This window comes from Pleurodeles waltl, chromosome 2_2, assembly GCF_031143425.1.
Source record: "Pleurodeles waltl isolate 20211129_DDA chromosome 2_2, aPleWal1.hap1.20221129, whole genome shotgun sequence".
Classification (NCBI taxonomy): domain Eukaryota; kingdom Metazoa; phylum Chordata; class Amphibia; order Caudata; family Salamandridae; genus Pleurodeles; species Pleurodeles waltl.
This window is the reverse complement of record NC_090439.1, coordinates 455,114,263-455,135,520: the sequence shown is the minus strand read 5'-3', so window position 1 is coordinate 455,135,520 and position 21,258 is coordinate 455,114,263. Positions and strand designations below refer to the sequence as shown.

The 21,258-nt window shown below is 42.0% G+C and overlaps 1 protein-coding gene across 5 annotated transcripts in view; it reads left to right on the top strand.

Moving 5' to 3' along the window:
- Positions 1 to 20,954, top strand: part of LDLRAD4 (low density lipoprotein receptor class A domain containing 4) — a 241,344-nt gene extending 220,390 nt beyond the window's left edge. For all 5 annotated transcript variants that reach the window (XM_069219922.1, XM_069219926.1, XM_069219924.1 and 2 more), the window contains 2 exons: positions 8,202 to 8,255; positions 10,158 to 20,954. In XM_069219922.1, coding sequence (XP_069076023.1) covers positions 8,202 to 8,255; positions 10,158 to 10,703 — 600 coding nt within the window. In that variant the 3' untranslated portion in view covers positions 10,704 to 20,954. The remainder of the gene's footprint in view (positions 1 to 8,201; positions 8,256 to 10,157) is intronic.
- The last annotated feature ends 304 nt before the right edge of the window (positions 20,955 to 21,258 follow it).

Here is a 21,258-nt window from a genome sequence, read left to right as displayed (position 1 = left end):
TGTTTTGCCTGTTCGTACTGTGAGCGCCATGACGGCAAAGCAACATGAAGGAGAGATACAGAAGAAAAATTTGTTTTCCCAAGCTAAAGTATATCTGCAATTGTGCAATAATCCATGTAAAGGGGAGTCTGCAGGGTGACAAACAGCCTCAAGGTGGGACAAACATAAAGCATTTGCCAATGACATCAAGTGATTTTTGCAAGGCAAGCCGAGGAACAAATGAAAATGGTTAAAAGCCCACAATACTTAAAACAGCTCAAAGTGCTTGCGCGCTCGACCTAAACAGCATGGCCTGCATGTTTGTTTTGATGACAAAAGGCACATATAAATTGCCTGCCGCCTTGGGTTATGGCAGCCCCTTTTGCCTCCTGATTTTCTCGGTGGTGGTGTTTTTAGGCTTGTGTGCTCCTTTTTATTGTACGTTGTTTGTTCACCACATAAAGCAATATCTATACGATTATATTTCAGTTGTCTTCCAGGCTGTGCTCCAGACACAGCCTTTGTGTAGTGAGCCCCTCACAGTAGGGCTGTCTCCAGCCTGGAACACCCACAACAGAGGTACAAAGAGGTGTGAGGGCTCTGCACTGAAGTGTGATTAAAGTAGACAAATCTTTGGCTTCACCTAAAGGGTACCCTTCAACCTGCAGCTCCACCTGTATTCACCCATAGCATTCACATCAAGCATTGGCAAAGCCAATAGGTTTTGCCTGTTGTCCATGTCATGCCGCTTTTTTATGTTTAACTTGAAGTTATACTGCACAGCAGCTCAACTGCTCTGCAGTGTTTAAGAAAAAAAAAAAACGGCAGTCAATGCAATTCGCATTGGAAAAGCCAATAGGTTTTGCACTTGTGCAGTCACAATTTTGCATTAGCTGGAGTTTTTTTGCAGCAGGGAGTGTGATAATCCTAGGTGACTCCACTTGTATCTCGGCAATAACGTTTGGCAGTGAGTGCCATCCAGGATTGCAATGTTTTTGCAGATTGTTTCATTTTATTATGTTTAAGCCATCTGAGCCCTGTGCAGATGCTGGCGTAAATTGTCAAATCATAAAATGGCTGGGAGCGTCACATAGATGATCTCCCCCGGGGGGGGTTGTATTTTGGGTGTCGCTTACATAACATCGTATGCGTGGATCAGGGTAGCATAAGGCTCCAATGAGTCTATACAGCTCAGTGACTTTTATCCCCATCCCCATCCCTTCCAGGTGGTCCTGGTATTGTCTAAGGCTGATTGATGCAGCAGGAGCAGTGGCACCGAGTCTCGAAGCCTTGAGGGGCCCACGGAACTCTGATAAATTCTGTATTTAGTACTCTAACAGTAGTCAGAGGCCATTTTTTTGCTTGCACCAGGGCCAACTGTATCACTGTTATGCTGCTACTGTCCAGCACTTGTTGCCTCCTCCAGTACAAAATCCGCAGACTTTTTTTTTTTTTTTTTTTTAAATCACCTTGAAACGAGCAAAAGCCAGTGTGACACATGCAAATAATGGCGTATTGTGTGCCCAAACAATGAAGACTTGATTGCCGTCTTTCCCTCCTGCTACTTCTTTTATGACTTTAATGTTCTCGTATCTCTCCTGACCCTACAGCCCCTTATGTTTGCAGTTGTGAACCCCAATACAGAGCATTTACCAGAAATAGAAACTGAATTGTTTTACGATTCCCTCTCCTTAGGCCAGTTTCCCTAGCCTCTCATCGCCAAAGTGAGGCAAACGTGCGGAAATCCTGTTTCGGAGCTCCAGGGCTTGCTGCGACCTTCAAGTTACCAGCTCAAATCCTGGTTCGCCAATTCACTTTCATCTGGTTGAAGTTGATGAATTAAGTGTTTAAGTGGATAATAATTTATTTTAATTACTGTGCGCGTGGAGATGACAGAAGTTCGGCATGAGCAAGTGTTGCTGGTTAAGAATCTCAGTCTTGGGCAACATTCATATTGGGCTGTCCCAGGGGTGGTGGTGGTGGTGGTGGTGGTGGTGGTGGGGAGGGGAGGGGGGAGGGGTGTGAAGCTTGGTGGGGGGAGGGCATCCTACCTGATTGGGAGTGAAGATGTCTACATGATAAGGGCGCTAGATAACTCGCCGCCCCCACACACCAAGTGGGCTGTGGCTGTTTAGCCATGTTGGATAACTGTGCTGCCAAGATTGAATATGGTTTTTCGGACTACGCCAATATTGCCAGACCAGTCGGGTACGTGTTGCCCGTAAGATGCCTCAATTATTATTATTCTAGTCCTTGTCTTTAAAAATATATTTAGGTAACTTAAGATGTGTCCCCCAGCCCTTATAGGGTGTGATGGAAGATTGGAGAACAATGACCATCTACTTGTTTGGAGATTTAATTTGTTCTTTAATATTGTTCTGAACATGTTAACCAGAATATTAAGTTATAAGTATCAGACCTCTCGCTTTGTTTCTGCCTCTGTTACCGCCAGCAGGACCACCATTCACATCCATTGTTTACTAATGTAAACACTAGTTATAAATCCCCCAATATTTACACTGCTTATTGAGAAATGCACCAGTTGGATGTTAATTGGGGCATGTGTAGAAGATGCACACATTATCCTGACACACCGTTGTGAAGCAATGTATGGCACAGCAAATAGAATGAGGTCCCATCAGAATGAGTAGCGTTGAGTGGTTTCCATGAGATAATGTGTAACACTTGGGCTCCTAAAGATGTTACCATCTGTCAGGAGAAATTGTACATGCACTGCCTTTAGTATTCTAGGGACATCAAGGAATGTGGCCTGACAAGTTTAAAGAAGGAGTTCGGCAAGCACTCTGGTGTCCAATATAGGCTCAGGAAGACTGGATCCATGGTGTAATTTAGGATCTCCACTTAAGAAAGCTTTACATAGCATGGATTTAAATGACCTCATTTACATATTCAGTGATTGGCCCGGACATCTGTCATGGATCTAGCACTTCTGGCCCCAAGTTGAAAATACCCGATCGAGGATATTTTTATGTAGCGGACAGTTTGTAGTATAAAGCTAATGCGGTCAGTGCTTCAACATGCTATGGGTGTAGTGTTTTTATTGGGTGGAACCCAATGATGGAGAGACGTACAGCGTGTCTAAAAGTGAATTTAATTAGCGAATGAAGGAAAACAAAATATGTTTTGGTGAGGAACTACAATTTCCGATGGACACTTCACTTGTAGATTACTCACCTTTTGAGTATCCTCTGTGCCAGGCAGGTTCAGTTAACTTTTCCATAGTTCTGCCACGATGATAGTGGGTGCTGGTACCACGTGGATGTCAGAAGCGATGCCATTGTGACATCACCGGAGCAAGGAAGCACACACCCCCTGTCCGCAGACAGGATTGTGAAAGAGTAAGCCCCAAAAAGGTGAATATCTGTCAGTATTCATAGATTTCTTATCTCAACCCTATGGTGCAGTGCCCCAAGTGATAAGGATTCTAACCATACAGACAACATGATGGACAAATGTCTATCACTGACCCTCACGACATCAGCCTGTGGTGCCGTGGCTTTGACAGGATACGCAACTACAGGTCTTGCATGTCCTGCCAAAGAATGCACCCTAAGGCCATAAAAGAGCAGGAAGTGAATCTCTTCATGGCCGGAGTCAGAGATGATCACATGGGCAAGTGACAATCCTGACCTTATTTGAGGTCACATGGGTTTCCAGCCTCCACGTTGAGGGAAAGGAGTCATAAACCTATATGAGACATGTGTTGACAAATGTTAAAGAAAAATGTAAGTCCCTTTAGTGGTCTACGATCCCGGTTATTTTGTTGCGTCTGGAACTGGTGGAGATTTCCTTTTATGAGCCAGAGCAGGTGGTGTCGGCTGAACCTGGCCTGGTACTGTTGGCTTCTCTGCAACTACCTACAGGGACGGATATGGCGTTCTTCTTGAATGCCATGTGTGAAGTTTCAGTTAAGGAGTAAATGCATAGAACCAGTAGGTATGCCACATGGACCTATGCTGGTGGGGCTTCCCTTTGCACCATTTGTCCCCTTCGTGCTACAGGCCCTTCTTTTGATGCTGCCTACAGCACTGATGCCAACTGCACTTTCAATCCTGGCGCTGACACCTGCTCCTCCTTCTGCACCGACTTTGAATCCACAGCCATTCAGATCTGAGCAACTCCCTCTTCATTCCAGAATTATGCTTCAGATTCAAGAGGGGCTCAGCACCTCTGTGGGTATCAGTATTGGGAGGAACATATTCAAAGGCCATCCTGTAAACAGACCATACTTGACCTCTTAGGTCGGGATTCCAATTCTTTGGACAGGTCATGATGTAGAGATACCACCTCCCTTTATATTTAAAAAAAAACAAAAAAAAAAAACGAAAAAAAAACCCAGTTGAACAGAGATGTTTATCAATACCGAAGTGATGCCAGTAAATAAAATACCTCCGCAGAATTGGAGCTGTTGGGCCTTTCATGTCCATCTCCTCCGAAGATGGTTTCCTATCATGCAGTGGGCAGGAATGTGACAGATGTATCAAAGTTTTCGCTTCCCTCCTGTGAAGACGCGATCCAACATTCTTACAAAGGAAGACAGGCTGATTCTTCAACTGTAGCTCCAGTGGATAGGGAATATAAGAAGCTGGAGGCTGTGAGCAAGAAAGTGATTTATGGCAGACAGTGTGGCTCTGAAGTTCCTAAGAGCTACCTGCCTCTTTGGTCTCTAACCATGGTCTTTGGAACATGGCACATCTGGTGCAACTCTGTTTGCCAAAAATTAGCAAAACCTAGCAGACTCTATGGCCAGGGTCTAGACTCTTTAGTGGCCCTCGGGCATCATGGCTGGTTCAGAATGTCTAGATTCTATACAGATGTGCAATCCACACTTATTGTCTTTGGCATTTTTACTGCTTTGAGGTTTTTGGTGAGTAAGATATTTCATGAAAGCAGTTGGTTGGGGGGGGAGGAATTGTTCTGTATTGCATTTGTTACGGTTCAAGGAGGAGGGGCCTGACAGTTTGCGCGGGACTGTTTCCATTGGAGCAGAGTCAAGACTAATTTGCATATGGCTAAGTCCAGTCTGAAGTGGCATGGTCGGCAATAGACTAACTTGGGCACAGCCCTGAGCGGTTGGCAGTGACTGAGATTAATTCAAAAATGTATTTGTACACTTTGTGTTTGATGGCCTAGGTAACAGCATACCAACCATAGCAGGCCCTCTGCTCTGGTGGTATAGGTGGTGTGGAATGGGGTGATGCCAAGAAACCCACCAACCACACACCTCCACCCCTCCTTGCCCACCACCCCTAGTAATCTTCTGTAGTTGGCCCTTGTATGGCCATTTGAGACTAGTGGGAGGCAGGGTATCCTCATTTCTGCAGGCCAGAAGGCTGTAACCTCAGACCAGTGGTACCCCAAATTGTAGAAAGAGGAGAATTTCTACTCTTCTACCAGGTGCCTCGCCTTATTCCCCTCCCTGCTCTGGTCATGCAGAGGACCATCTACACATTTAAACAGGCAACAACATACCTGCTTTAGTAAGAAGCAGTGAAGTTGATGCCAGAGCTGGATATTATGCAAGGGTGCTACTTTATGTACTTCCTGGTGCACAACAATGGCAGCCATCACTGATCCTAGACCTCACGGTCTTGAATCCCTTTCTCCACCAAGAGAAATTCAAGATGTTGACCTTGGCTCAGGTTCTTTTGGTACTGGAAGCAGAAGATGGGAGGGTGCTTTTTTTTTAAACATAATGGGGCTGCAGTCACACAGAGGTATCTGCACTCTGTGGTGGAAGTCCACTCACTACTGGTTCACAGTCCTTCCTTTTGGATTCACATCAGCACCTCAAGTCTTTACAAAGGTGATGGTAGCATGTCACAGAAGATTTGGAGATGTCACACTACTAGGTGTCTATGGCCTCCTTGCTGTTCCAACTGGGTTTTTCAATCAATGTACCAGAGTCTTACCTGGAGCCCTGTCTCCTGATCGTAGGAACAGTACTGGACACAACATCCCTTTAAGTCTTTACACGTACTCAAAGGAATTCAGATATTCAGTCCATGATTCTGGGGTTTCAGAGAATGGCCTAGATTCCATTCCATTTCTTACTTTTACAGCTGTTCGGTTCCAGTGGCTTTTTGCATCCTCCTGGTTACACCTGCACAATAGCCCACGAGGCCCTCCAATAGTGCCACCCCAGGCAGTGGTTCTGGCACCTGGGAGACTTGTCTGACACCATGATCTTCTGGGACACTGGGGTGGATCTAGCCTGATGGAGTGTGAAGGAGAGCCTGGTGGCAGGGATGTCTTTCTATCCCTCAACCAGCTGTGGCCCCAACAGGGACTGACATCCCCCATCCTATGCTGGGGTACTCACCTGGCAAAACTGAAGATCGGATGCTTCTTGTCCCCCAGAAGAGCAGGTTCTACATATCTGGATTCTAGAAATTAGGGGGAACTGTTTGATGCTGAAGCTTTTACTTCCCTTTGCAGTCCGTCAGTCCTTATCTTGACAGGCAGTACAACTGTGATATGACTTATCAACAAAGGGGGGAATAGATTTGCAACTTCTGTTGGGAATTACCCGACTCTGGACCTGAGTTTACTAGCACAGGATCTGGCTCTCTGAACACCATAGCTGACAGCCTCAGTCAGTGCCCTCTTGCTGATCATGAGTGCCATATCCACTTGGAGATAGTTCAGAGCGTCTTAGGCCTGTGGGGAATCCCTCAGGTGGAATTGTTTCTTGCTCACAGCAGCATGCATTGCCCAGAGTTCTGTGCCTTCCAGTAGATGGTTTGAGGAGCCTTGGGACATGTTTCAGTTGAAGTGGAATTTGTCTCTTCTTTAAGGGTTTACTCAAATACTCTTGATTCATCAGGTTTTTGAGGAGGATTTGCCAAGAGTAGGCCCAGTTTATCGTCGCATGGACGGATTGGCCAATAGGTTATTGTTCAGACCTTCTGTACCATTCCCTATGCCCCCTTCTCCCTTTTTATAGCTGATCTTCTCTCCAAGTTAAAGGTGCAGGTGCTGCACCCCAATCTCGGGAGCCTGTACCTTTTATTCTTGGAGACTGAGTAGGTAGATCGCCATCATTCCACTAAGACGGTGTACTCCAGAAGGTGGAATAGGTTTGTCTGTGTGCTTGATGTCCATTTATTAGCTAATCTAAAATGTGGGCTTTCTCGAGCACAGCACAACTGCTCTGTGTGGACTGTCGAGGGATGCCAGCAACCATGTCTGCTTTCCTCTGCCTTCAGAACCAACCATCCCTGCTCAAGTCACCCATCGTTTTACGTTTCCATAAGGGCTTGACAAATAGGTCTGTCCTTTTCTCCCCCTCCCCTCTACTATTTGTTTATGCCACAGTAGGACCTAAGCTACATTTGAGTCCCATTCACTTTTCTGGCAGGGTATGTCAGTGAGTAACAAGCACCGAATGTATGTCCACCTTTTGACTACCTTTTTTTGCACTGACAAATTGCTTCTGCAAACTACAGCTGTTTACCATCTTGCACAGGCTGGTTAAGAGAACTGTAAATCTCCAAAATGAATATCAGCTCTCTGTAAGGTGTGCAGACAACAGGAAAGGCAACTCTGGGGAAAAAAGAAGGCTCTATCAAGATGGAGCATCTTGTGCATTACATTTTACTATGAAAATAACCACCTGAGGGCATAAGGGCCAATTACATAGGAGTCCAGTCTTCTGTTTCTACCTTGGCAGGGGGAGACCTTTAGCTGACATCTGCAGAGCGGCAACATGGGCATCCCTTCACGCTTTTACTAAGCATTACCACTTAGATAGGTGTAACAGAACAGCAATTTTGCCCCCAACTGTCCTTCAGGACTTTCTTTTTCGGACCATTCCTTTCAAGTCCCTCCACCAAGTGATGTACTGCTCGACAGTCTACTCAAAATTTGAGTAACCTGCAGATAGAATCACACTACCGGCATGGAAGATCTATATAAAATATTCAGATCTACTCTGGTACATAATCGGAAGGTGATGAATCGACAGGTAGATGGAATAACCACCAGAAAGAGTTACCAAATGTAAGTAACTTTTTCGTGTTCATATAGTAATAAAAAGCAGACATTTGAAAATATTAATAACATCAGTTGTCAACTAGTAAAGTTGCATTGTAGAAAAATAGAGTTCCTGAATTTCTGCTTTTAACACCTTTAAATAATTGTACTTCGCAGAGGGCAACTTTTAGTTTATTTAACCCATTTTTACTTTATATGCTTTTCAGGAGGGGTGCTCTTGGCCTTCGGATAGCTCTGTGTCACGACCAAGTGCTTCAGAGGTACAATATTGATTTTGTGTTATATTTCCAATTCCATAATGGATATGATCTCAAATTGCCAATTGAAAACCAGAAACTTAGTTGTATTCTTTATTTTCCACATTCTGCTCTTGTAATCAGTATCTTGCATAGTGTAAAGTCTATGAAACTATATAGTAACCTGAATAAACTTGGACCAAAGAAATTGCTGACCGGAAATCCCGGGGTGGGGGTGAGAGGGAGGGGTGTAACTGGCTATTTTCACAAAAGTAAAGTGGCGATAAACAATCTGTATCATGGCTGTGTGCCACATGCTCAATAACTTGTCACATTGGATTCAAACCGGTTGAAGTTGCAGTCCAAAGCGAAGAATTGTCACAAACCTAAAAGCAAGTTTAAAACACCCATGTTGAAACAGAGGTGCACAAAAACCCTGAAAAAAAAATGCTTCTTCGAATAGAATGGTTATGAAAAAAGAAATCCCAATAAGACCGGAGTAAGTTGACAGTTTTTCCTAAAGATAAACTAATCTTTCCATGACAAATTGATGGATTGACTGAGGTTCCTCCCAACACACCTGTCTATCTTTTTTTGTGTGAGGGAAAGGAATTAGTGTGTACATTGATTAGTTTACTTACTGTAATTGTGTGCGTTTTTGTTCTGAATCTACAATTTCAATTGAACTCCTTAAAATGCTGCCAAGCTAGAAGCATCAAGACAAAAGTCCTGTGTATCCCACTTTCAAGATTCAACAGTGGTTGTCTCTCCAGTCTTGGGTGAATTGCATAGATATAAGACAAATGACTTATCTGCAAATGTGTTAAAGAAGTGGCTAAAATAATGCAGTATTGCTTTAAAATAAGGTTCAGTTCTCTGACAAAGTGCATACGCTAAAAGCAAGAATTTAAAGCATTTCTATGCTCACGAATGCACTTCCACCCTAAAAAGATGGCACAAGTATCACAAAGTTAAAGTGCAAGGATCGTAAAGTAAAAAAAACAAATTGAAAATGTGCCCAGCATAATGGGTGGGAATGATTCTAATGTTACAAATCTGGAAAGGAAAAACTTGTACAGAACAATTATTACAGGTACATTATCCAACTGCACCACACTTGCATAACTGTACCTCAGTTTTCAGCTTCCCCTCTGTTTTATAGTCCGCCACAAGCAAGTAGGAGTTAGTCACCTAAATTCTGTGGATCAATAATTAGTCCCTGCAACAGTGAAGACCGGACGCTAAAGAGGGCAGCCGCTCTGTTAGCATAATCTTATTAGTCGAGGCAGTACAGGTATCTGCAATAAACGCGCCTGGTGTCCCGACCAACAGTCTCATCCATTTTTCCTCTATATCCTGCTTTCTGGAGATGAGGCACTTCCATGCAAAAAAAATGTAGGATTTACAATGCACGTGGGGAATGAGTTTTGAACCTAACATCACCGCAAAGGTTTCATAATGTGTGCGTACATGGGACTGCTACTGAAGTTTACTTAAGTAGGTGCAGGTCACTTTGAAACAACAGTGGGAAGCTGCTTTTAACAAAGTGTAGTTAGAAAAAAAAAAATTACTTTCCAGACCCTGTCGCTGTGTCCTTGCACTTTTCTTTTTTGTATACAAGGTATGTATTGGATGTACAGATAAGTCCATTTTCTGGTGTTGGGGGGGGGGGGGGGGGATGGGTGTAGTAGAGTGGTGAATGTACTGAACACTTTGGTGCTGCCTTCACAGTTCTAAACTTGTTTGGAGTACAAAGGTCTTCTATCTAAGAGCACTCTCCACTTTCAGTACATCATTGATGTACAAACTGAGTTTGATTGCTAAGTTCCACCTTGCCAACCTCCCCCCCCCAAACCACTTTTTCGACAAACATTTGATTTTCCTTTTATTGAAAGTGATGACTTTTTTTTTTTTGTCTTTTGCCAGAACATGTATGCTCCAAGGTCCCGGGATCGATTTACTGCTCCTTCATTCATGCAGCGAGATCGTTTCAGTCGCTTTCAGCCAACCTACCCCTATGTGCAGCATGAGATTGACCTCCCGCCCACCATCTCCCTGTCCGATGGTGAGGAACCACCACCGTACCAAGGCCCATGTATGCTGCAGCTGAGGGACCCAGAGCAACAGATGGAACTAAATCGCGAGTCTGTCAGAGCACCACCCAATAGGACCATATTTGACAGTGACTTGATAGACATTTCAATGTACAATGGGGGCCCGTGCCCACCAAGCAGTAATTCAGGCATAAGTGCAACCAGTCAAAGCAGCAATGGCCGGATGGAAGGACCACCACCAACATACAATGAGGTTATGGGCCATTACCCTGGCTCCTCCTTTTTCCACCACCAGCATCAGAGCAGCACACCACCTCTCTCCCAGAGGGGGAACAGACTCCAAATACAGCAGAACAATTCAGAGAGCACAATAATCCCTGTGAAGAGCAAGGACAGCCAACCAGGAAAACCTGTCTGAGTCTCTATGAGATGTACTCAGACCACAAAGAAGAAAGAACAGCAGTAAACAGGAGCGTGGTGTCCATTTAGCCCCTTTCGCTCCTGCTAAAAAAAATGGCATTGTTTTGACCTGGTACAACTTGGTGAAACTAAACACACATAACTTATTTGGGGGGTTAGTTTGTATTCCTTTTTTAGAAGAATGCATGCACAGTGGATCTTGGCAATACAAACTTCCATTTAGTCTGACATCTGTTAGTGCGTTGAGGGGAAATGTTTGTTTCTGCTTTATTTAAAACAACGATTTGGATTATTTAATTGTGGATGGAAATTGCACAGGTCTCACCCTGAGAGTCTATTTTGTATTCCCTGAACACAAGACAGAAATTACTAGGTAAAATAGGGAACGATTTGGCCAGTATAGCCTTTTCTCCAGAGTCAAAGTGAGGTAGCAGGGCATTAACATCTTCACATGATTCAAAATGTATTTTGTGTGAGCCAAGGTGTAAGACTGAGAAGCAAGATGAATGTGGAGAGTTCGTTTCTGTTGTATTTTTCTAAAAAAAAAAAAAAAAAAGTTGCACTATCCTAATGTTAAGGATATGTATGAGGGATCTTTTTCTTTTCTTATTATTTCTCCCCTTTTTCCTCAAAATTGATATGTTGTCTGTATATGTGCGGAGTACCATCTGATCTGGAGAGTGCATTGTAAATATGTGATCTTGTTACCCCATTACAGTTTTACTCACCCACAGGGATGGAGAAGTAACCAGTTGTCTACCAGTCAAGAAATGCTTTCTCTGCAATAATTTGCATCTTGGAAGCTTTTTGATCGAAGACCCAAGACATGTACCTTGCATACTTTGCAGCACTTCCGTTATTGTATGTGTACCACCGTTTCCTTCTACACACGCATGCATCCATAAAGGAGCACTGACACTTTCTTTTGTCTGTAGTGTCGCATCTTTGGCATGAGTTGGTTTAGGAGGATGTATCTTTAGCACAGCCAGACAATTTTCATGTCCACCTAAGCCCAACATTAACATGCAATAATCTCTTTCAAAAGTCCAGATTTTTCAGAGTCTGACATGCCTGCCTACCCTCTACAGTTTATTCTGCTTTCTTCAGTCAGTAGTAGGTATGTGCTAGTTACATGGAATACTTAAGTAGCCTTGCTAAATTCCAGACATGGGTATAGTGAAGACTCTGGTGAGAGGAAAAAAAAAAAAAAAAACACTGATATCAGTCTGCCGTTCTGCCTGTGGTACCATTTGGGGTCACTGCTAGCAGGTAAGATAAACTATTGAAAGTTCCCTCAGGATTTCTGAACTGCCACCATCTGTACATCAAATGCATCATGGGCAATGGGGGAATCTTTCAGCGGTGTTGGGGAGGGTAACTGGTTCCTGCAGAACACATGCTAGTGGTGGCAGAGTAGGGGCTCTCGCAGTCCTTATTGAAGAAAACTGTGGTAGGTTAATGTTAGCTGCTATGGGTGTGCTCTTGTCTCAATCAATGCGCCTCCAACATGCCACTGAAGGTAAAGTTGAATATTGACCATAAACATGGCCCCACTGACCCTGCCAGCTCATATAGGAAGCATGTTGTTGTATTATTTCAGTAATTTACTACAAGGGCCTGTTCAAGGTGTTTTTTCCTGGAGAGCTGCAGACTGCAGCACTTCGAAAGCACAAGAAAAAGCACAATTTATTGAAAAATAAGTTAGGAGGCAGTAAGCCGAGTTTTGACGTAATGTTGTCCCGATTATCATGGCACAATTATACCCATTTCCCTTTTTCTAGAAGCACTTTAGGCTGTGCTATCAGCAGTCTGGTGAAAACAGTTCACTGTGTCACAAACAGTAGAAGTATGACATGCATATAACTCTGGGGGCTTTGAACGGAACAGTAGTGTGGGTGTGCTGTGTGCGCATAAAATTTTGTCATTTTTGTGGCTTTGTGCAGTGGCGCGAGTACCTTGCAGGCACCTTGATGATGCACATTATCTGTGATACATGCTAGCTAGGTCATTTCCATGTTACAGCACCAGTTAGTTTTCTTGTCCATACTGGTGACTGTGTGCCACTCACATAGCCTGTAGACATGCACTCTACTCTCTACAAGTGTACAGGCTTGTTTTGCAGACCTAATGCTCCCTGCAGTGAATATTGGATCTGTGAAGGTTTCTAGTTTGAATAGTCTCCTCTTTCTTAGCTGCCTCGTGGTTCTGTAGTTGGGCGATTATGTGATTTCTTACCACACACTTTTGCCGTGATGATAGAAGTCATTGCTGTATCCCATACTTGCAATAAATTAGGCCTAGGTGGAGTTCTTCTATGCGGAACTCTGTGAAGTGCTAAAAAAAAAAAACTCCACCAGGCTCCGTGGAGTTCTGCGAGTGTCAGAGTGTGGTAAGTCACGGTGCTTGTGCCGATTTTTAGTGGCTGGAGTGTGTCCCGTGCTGTAAAATCAGTGTGAACACCGCAAAGAGGACGTTTCTTTTTTCTGGCACTCGAGTACATTTTCTACTCAAGCGGCAGCTTCCTCACCGTGAGCGGTAGCAACCTGCTGCAATCGCCCACGCTGAGAAAGCTTGCTGGGAGGTGGACTAGCATGTGATTTTTTTTTTTTTTTTTCCCTCGCTTGCGCTCACCAACTTAATGTTGGTGAGTCATGAGGGAGTGTAAACTCTGCAGAGTTTTTCCGACTCCACACTCCCAAAAACTCCACGGTGCAAACCCCAGCAAAGCGGAATTCATCGCCCATTCCTACAACTAATCAAATGAAATTGGAGATCTCATTTTTATTTCTAACTTTTTTTTTTATTATCTAGAAATAGTAGTTACTTCTTTCTGCATTTAGATTTTGTTAGAAAATGACTTAATTATGGAAATTACTGTCCACTAGATCTGTAATGCTCCTTGAGTTAATGCCCAAAGGCAGACCACAGCATTAGTGCAATGTGGGAAAGATGTAGATTTGTTTCAGTTTAAGGCAATCAGTGTTAACTGTCTGAATTCCAGTAATTTGCTAAATAGGTCCTGCACTGTCCCCCTGTTGTGCAATACCCATTTATTACTGGGGCTGATTTCCAGATTGAGGTTTGGACATTTTTGCCTCAGAATAAATGAGTCATGAAGTCAAGATATGGATACACCCAGATTTGTGCGCAAAGTCCAATTTTAATAGATTTTTGTTGCATGATTTTTATTAGTTTTAGTGGCTTTTTGTTCCAATTGTACATGGCTAGTTCTAGAATGCTGTACAGCTGACACGTGTTTCAACTCCCCCCCCCCCCCCCCCCTCCCCCCTTACATGGTTGAAACCCTGGGGCTTTCCCCAAGGCTTCATTATAACAAAGTTGCTAAAGTCATGTCACACTGAAAATTCCAATGTAGCCTTGAAATAAAGGTGGCCTTTCGTTGTGAATTTAACGTTCAGAAATGCATCAAGGTCCTGGGCTAAATCCTGCATTACTATGTCCCATACAATGTGTCCAAGTAGAAACAGTGTTAATCTTCAGAATTCCAGTAGTTGTGGTCATGGTTCTGAATGAGCAGGTAGCAATGTACGCAATAATTCTGATCCCATATTTCGAAAATATCCACATTTAAAACTACTTAGAAAACCTAAAACAAGATTTTTGGAGCTCAGGCCCCTTTTACATAAATAGCTGCAAGGAGGTGGAGTAATGGAGCTTCTTCTGAATTGTGATTGTCTACTGGCACACTGTTAAATTTATTTTACATTTTCTTTGGGCCATCAGAGTGATTTTCATTTCTCTTTGTTGGGGAAACAGCCTGGCATTAGAGGTGGATGTTTTGGCAAATAAAGTGTGTTATTAGGATTGCAACTCCAGACCTTTGGCTTTACTGCATGTGCATTTTTCAAGTCAAAGTTTGATATTGGGGTCCACCTAGCCGAAGAATGACATGTAGGGAAATTTCGAACCCGTTCCTGATACTGCTTCATCTTCTGTGGTCTATAACATTTTCTATGATGAGAGGTACTTCTGATCAATGAATGCCATCATGATGATATTGTTACTATAGAGACCATTTCTAATAAGATAACTATTGTGGTGACCTCATGTTAGGTTATGGACAGTGACTACCCTCTGCAGTTCTGCACTCCACTCTGGCTCTCGCTGTCATGCTTCGTTTCTGGCCAATCATTCATTCACACAGTGTAGCTAGTAGAGTGGCTACAGCTTTGAACTGGTGGAGACAGATGGCCATGTTGTAAACCCCCCACTGCCAAGCATTCACTTGTGTTAGCTTGGTGCCCTGTTATTGATTTGGCTGGGTCGGGCTCCAACAGTGTGGAGATGAGCAGTTTGATCTCCTTTATTGTGCCAAACCCTCTGTGTGGCCTGCTGAACATCTTTAACAAGCTGCTCCAGGGAACTAGCAACCTACATCTAGCTCACGAGGTGCTCATTGGAGACCCTTGATCTACAGAAACCTCACTGAAAGCACTTTTTTTGTTATTGTAAACCACAGAACTCAATTATTTTTAACATTCAAAAACTGTTTGTGGTTTTAAACTGCTCTCAGCTCTGTTATCTTGGTAAGTCTTTCACTGAGAGCTTATTCCATCAGAATGATCTGACTAATCCAAGGCAAATTTCCCGTTTGCTCAGATATTTGCAGTAGGTTAACAGTTAATTTTAGGGTGCTGGAAGGTGGGGATTGTTTTTTTTTTTTTTTTCTTTTCTGTTTTTCAGATATTGCTGAGTTGCAAAGTAGACAGCAATACCTGCATTATTTGCGCAGTGTAAAAAAAAAAAGTTTCATTGTTTTTTTTTTTTTCTTCATTAGTGTTACGTGACTGACGCTTGGAACTAATGATTACATTTTTTAATGAGGACGATGCGCCCCCACTCTGAGTTTAAAGCATCCCCTCCTCTGCGTACCATGTAGCTTTTCTTCGTATTGCTGTGGGCATTTATCCACAGTCTCCAGTATAATTTTTGGCTTTTCAGTTTACTATAATTGATCTACATATAGTCATGTAGGATGCTTTGCATCTTCCAATCCTAATGGCTTCCAAGTGGAAGGTGCGAAACGTGTCCTTGTGGCTGGAACACATGTTATTTCAGCCATGGTAGAAAAATGTTTTACAATCTTAAGATGGAACTTAAGTGCAGACATCTTCAAAGACCAAATTGGGGGGTGAGGGAATCACAAATTGGCTCCAAATATGCTTTCTCGAATAAACTTGCAAGTGTGTAGCCTACATACGGTTACTTGTGCTATTTCGGTTTATCAAAAGATGGGTGCAAATGATCTTTTGGTTCTTCTAGGATTGCTTTCAATGAACACAGGGCATCCCCAAGTAGAAGTGGTTAGATGGCATTGTAACTGCACTGAAATTTGTCTGACCACAAAAGTTCAAAGCAGTGGAACATGAGTTGCATCGTGTTAAACATGCAAAAACCGCAAACATTTGGGATGCCCACTTCCCTTTCATCTGAAAAAAGACTGCCACTTTTGAGATACAGTGACCCATTCAAAGTGTTCTTCCATGTTGAAATTGAAGGACTGAGTCATAGACAATAACCATTGAGTCATTACTTTTATTATATAGAGTACTGAGATATCCGGAACCTGAGACATTGTTTGCCTGGTTGGGCCAGTGGTGAAATCTGTTGTGTGTGTTTATTGGAGGCCTGTATTTGGGAATAAATCACTGAAAATGTCATAACTGACTGTTGCTGTGGTCATAGGTAGTGTGTCTTGCAATTCATTCAGGTTTCTAATGTACACCGTGGTAATGACAAGCAAATAAATAGTTAAGGTAGGCGATATATGGATAGAATGCTGAGTCTGGTGGAATGTTTGCTCAAACTCCCGCAGTGGACCCTAAAAGTGCAACAGATCTGTCCAGTGCAGTGCCAGCCTTCCTTCGTTTTAAGAACGTAAGTGGTCCCTTAAGCTCTGGCACCAAATTTCCCAGTTGAAATAATGGCACAAACTTGTTTTCACTGAGAGCCAGGGACTATACTTTTATTCCTCCTTTGTCAGAAGAGAAATTGGATCCATTGGTGTTAACCACAGAACCTATACCTTACAGTACCTAGTTGATCACGTACCTTGTACAGATGGATTGTCTAGCTTTGTCTGTATGATCTGTCAGGGATTGGCAAATACAGCAATCTGAAGAAACATTGAGGGTGTAGTTGTGCTTTAAAAGAATTAGGTTTATTCCTAGGCAGTTACAGTGGCAATCCACAAAACAGTGCGTTCAGTGACAACTGTTGAGTCTAGCTTCACTTAGCTGAAACCTATTACATAAAGATACTGGGCATGAAAGCGTCAACATTACATCGAAAAAGACGATAAATTAAACCTATTTTGTTTCTACCTGTATTTCTTTGTTCGTTCTGGAGAAAAGTTGAACTGATAACAACCAGGGTTACATGTTAATTTTTTTTTTCTCCTCTCCCCTCCTCCCCACTCCTGCAGTGGTTTAATTGTGTTTTCCAACACACTGTGCAATTCTTTAGAACCTGCTTGTGACAGGCTGTCATGCCTTCTTATGCTCTCCCTCCCCCACACTTGCTTTTTTTTAATGTATGCCTTCTTGTTGTGTGTCCTTCTGATACACGAATGTGCTCTTTTGATTTTCCTTGTGAAGTTTTCATATCTACAGCATGTCCAACTCCGATGCCTCGTCTCCATGTCTGAGCAGAAAAAGGAACTCTCTTGCACTCTACGCTCCAGGCGCATACGCTGTGCCTCACATACAATTGGTGCTTTTTCCGCACGTCTGTCTCCTCCTAGGTTTTGTGAGCTCCTGTAAATAACTTGAATCTATTATGCACATATCCTGCCCAGTGGGTAGAACAATGTTGTTGATATTGTAACATAATGTATAGATGGTAGCCAGTTCTAACAAGTTGGCATAGAATTTGTAAATGCCTAATGTGCTTTGTCCTTTTTGTAAGACAGTTTGCAAAACGAATGCATACAAATGACAAATGTCTATGTATATTATTTTCCTATTAATTATCAATATATCATATGGAAACAAAAGGTTGAACAAATTAGTTTTTGACCAGCCTGTGCTTAGCATCTCTGCTGTGAAAATCATCCTTCTCCTACAAAAAACATACAAAAAAAGACTGCTTTAAGCATTGCACTCAGAGACTTGTCACATTATCTCTTCTTGCCCGTACTAAGTTGGACCAGTATTATTATTATTTTAAATACATTTTATTTCCCATGAATTTGTCGAACAGCCCATTCTTTCCTACAGTGCTTCTGAAAGGGGGCTCTTGCTGCTTTTTTGGTAAAATAAAGGTCAACTTGTTTTTGTGGTTAAGGTCAAGGGAACTTTTTTTCTTTTCTTCCAAGAACAAAAATAACATTGGAGGTTGTGCCGACACACACTTCCTCTGTCACCTCAAACAGCAAGGTGTGTTGCTTTTCTGCTTTTGTTACAGTGCTTCAGAAGCAGATGTGAAGAATTGTGCAATGACTGCACGGGACACATATACCCGGATTTTCGGTGGAGCAAATGAAAGGATGGCCATAAGATTTCAGAACTAAACCATGTTTCTTACAACGTATTGTTAACAATTTTTACATTTAAAGACATTTGGAGATGACAAAGGCATAAGAGGGATACTCAAGTACACTTCCAGTAGTTACTTGATTAAATATTGTTTCAAACATCATCTCAGACGTTTTGGGCTTTCCCGAATTTCACTGAAGGGAAAATCTTAGCAATTGGAGCCTCACTCTGAAGGATATCGCATACCTCGGTAGAGATTCTTCCATCATATCTTCACTATTCTGCCGCTGTGTTCTATTTTCTTGTCTTCATTTTCGGTAGGGTGGTTGGGGGGGGGGGGGGGGGAGGGGATACAGTCATTAGTTTAAACAAGAACATATGGCAGCATTGGCACAAGTGGCAAGAAGACAACAACATTTTCTGGGAAGATGCAAGAGTTCTCTTTTTAAAAACTGGATACCTGTAGGGAAGTTGATTGGGAAGGAAAATGACCATCCTGTTTGGTCAATGGGGAATATCACTGAAAGTTCAAGACAAGAGACACCGCTAATCAATTGGGCACACATATATTGAAGAAAATCTGTCTCTCGCCTAACAAGTCTGTCCCGACAAGGAAGGGCACAGCCTACAGGTTGAGCTAAAACACCCAGCCAACTATTTTCGTCAATCCAGCTGTTAACATGCCTGCCGGCCACTGTGCTGTAAGTAGGGAAACTCAATACCTCAGGAAACAAGTTGTATTTTGCCGAAGTGCACATAGGTAACTAGTTTTTTTTATAAATTAAGTTTTATTTTACATATTTCTGAAGATAGACTCTAAACAAAAAAAAAAAAAAACATATAAAATAGTACTTATAAAATAAATGGATATATAGAAGTAACTTTTCATATTATCCACGTGAGATATATATATATTTTCTTTTAAATAAATACTTTTAGGGGTGCAACGTCAGACATGCTAGCAATACTGCATGCCCAGGGCCTTTTCCATTTGGTTCTTCCAGTAGTATACAGTTTTATACTCTACTCCCAAGCAGAGTGCTGGAGGCTATGGGATACATAGCTATGCTCACAATTTAACAAGCTTATGTGTTTTTATGTAAACAAAAAAAGCCATATATTCTCTTACCAAGGCACCCCCCAAAACTCGGTTCCTTAATTGAGTCAAACTATTTTGGTCACCTTTAGTTCATATAAAGCATATAAATTTTATTCACTATATAAATAAAATACTTAACTGGTATTATAATCCAGTAATGACACCAACGGTTTCTTATCATCAGATACATTACAAGATGAATGGTTTGTAAATGCCAGAAGAACCTAAAGGCTATAATACATGGTTGCTTGATGCTCTATATTACTTGATAACTTGCTGTATTGTTCTGCTCACCCCCCTAGTATTGCACCAAGGCACGTTCATTCTGGAGAATGGCCTCAGACCCGTCATTTCTGGCTTTGAAACATGAAATTAAAGGAGACAATTGTGTAATATAAAGCTCATAAACAACTTATCACCACATATTATTGTCCTGTACCAGTGACGCGATTTATCACAGACAGGATGAATTCTATGTAAATTTCACATGGACCCGGAAATTACATTATCCGAACTCGACACTAGGTTATAGATTTTTCTTTTCAGCATTTATGTCTTTCTTCGCTAGTAAAACATTTTTTTTTTACAACTTGTGGTGACGATGCCACTCCCTTAAGTTACTTTTCAAGCAACTACTAAATATGAAATAGCAGTCACAGAATATATAATTAGACAAACCAAACTTGTGTAAAATCAGCATACTTTATGATCATTAGATTGTCTGGACCAAACATGATGTCTTTTTTAAGCCCCTGATCTCCTTTGCAGTAAAATAAGTATTGTTTGTACCCACTCGGCACCTTCCAAACAAAGCACGTATCGAGCATGAAGAAGCCACTCCTTAAGGAGAGCTCAAGGCAGCTTACTGCTGGCAGCAAGCACTGTAACATGTATTCCGTGTTATATTTTAACACGAGAGCGTTTCTTCTAGGTGTGCACCGACATTTTAATTTTTGGAACACTGATAAATGAGTTAAAATAACCTCAGTCTTTTTCTTACAGGACTTTTGTACTTGAAGCATTTCATAGAATATTGTAAATGCATGTCTGACATTAGAATAATATCAAGCCAGGGCATGCTTTCATTAATGACTTTCTTTTGACTATGATTTCTTTTATTTCAGTGATTTGTCATAGCTTTAAAACAGGTTTTTAAAATACGGCTTTGCTTCCTCCTTTCATGTCTGTGACTTTCTGGACCACGTTTTTTTATATGTGCATCCACTCTACCAATGCATATTTGTTACTCTGAATTATGTACAGCACTTCTGTTAATATTTAGTTCACTTTTCAAAACGTATGGTTTTCAAAAAGCTATATTTAAAACAAAAAAAGTGTTCAAATGTACTATAACTTCTCAGCCCTTATTAATGTTAACCCATGACAGCCTTGTTTGCTTCAGTTTTCTTTACCACAGCCACTGGTTCTATTTTCAAGTTACTTTGGAAGAAGGAAGTTTTCAACTGTTAGGTCTGCTCATTTCACTGAGCATTGGTGATGGCATAGGTTTCTTATTGGACCCAAGGTCTGTTCTTGCAATACTTCTGAAAAAATGTTGCTCTAAGTGATATCGTTAGTTTAAAACAGATTTTATGCTTGTTCTGCTTATGCTGTGGTCTAACCACAGCAAAAAGTTATTAAACTTTAAAAACTAGTATTTGGCTCCTTTTATTCCCCAACCCTTCCCCCCCCCCCCCCCTCTACTTGCATAAGTGTGTGCTTGAGAACCTGCTATTTGCCTTTGGTTCATGATCTTCCAAATTAAATTTTGTATTATGTGTTTTATATTTTACATGTATTTATTGGTAGCTTCATAGTTGGTTTACTGAAAGGTCTTCTCTCTGAAATACCATACTCAGTTAACCACTAGTGGCTCGTGGCATGTAGAAGGGGCGGGTGCTGCGCGGGTATGGGGGCGCGTGGGGGATGAATAGGGAAATAAAATTAATTAAAAAAAA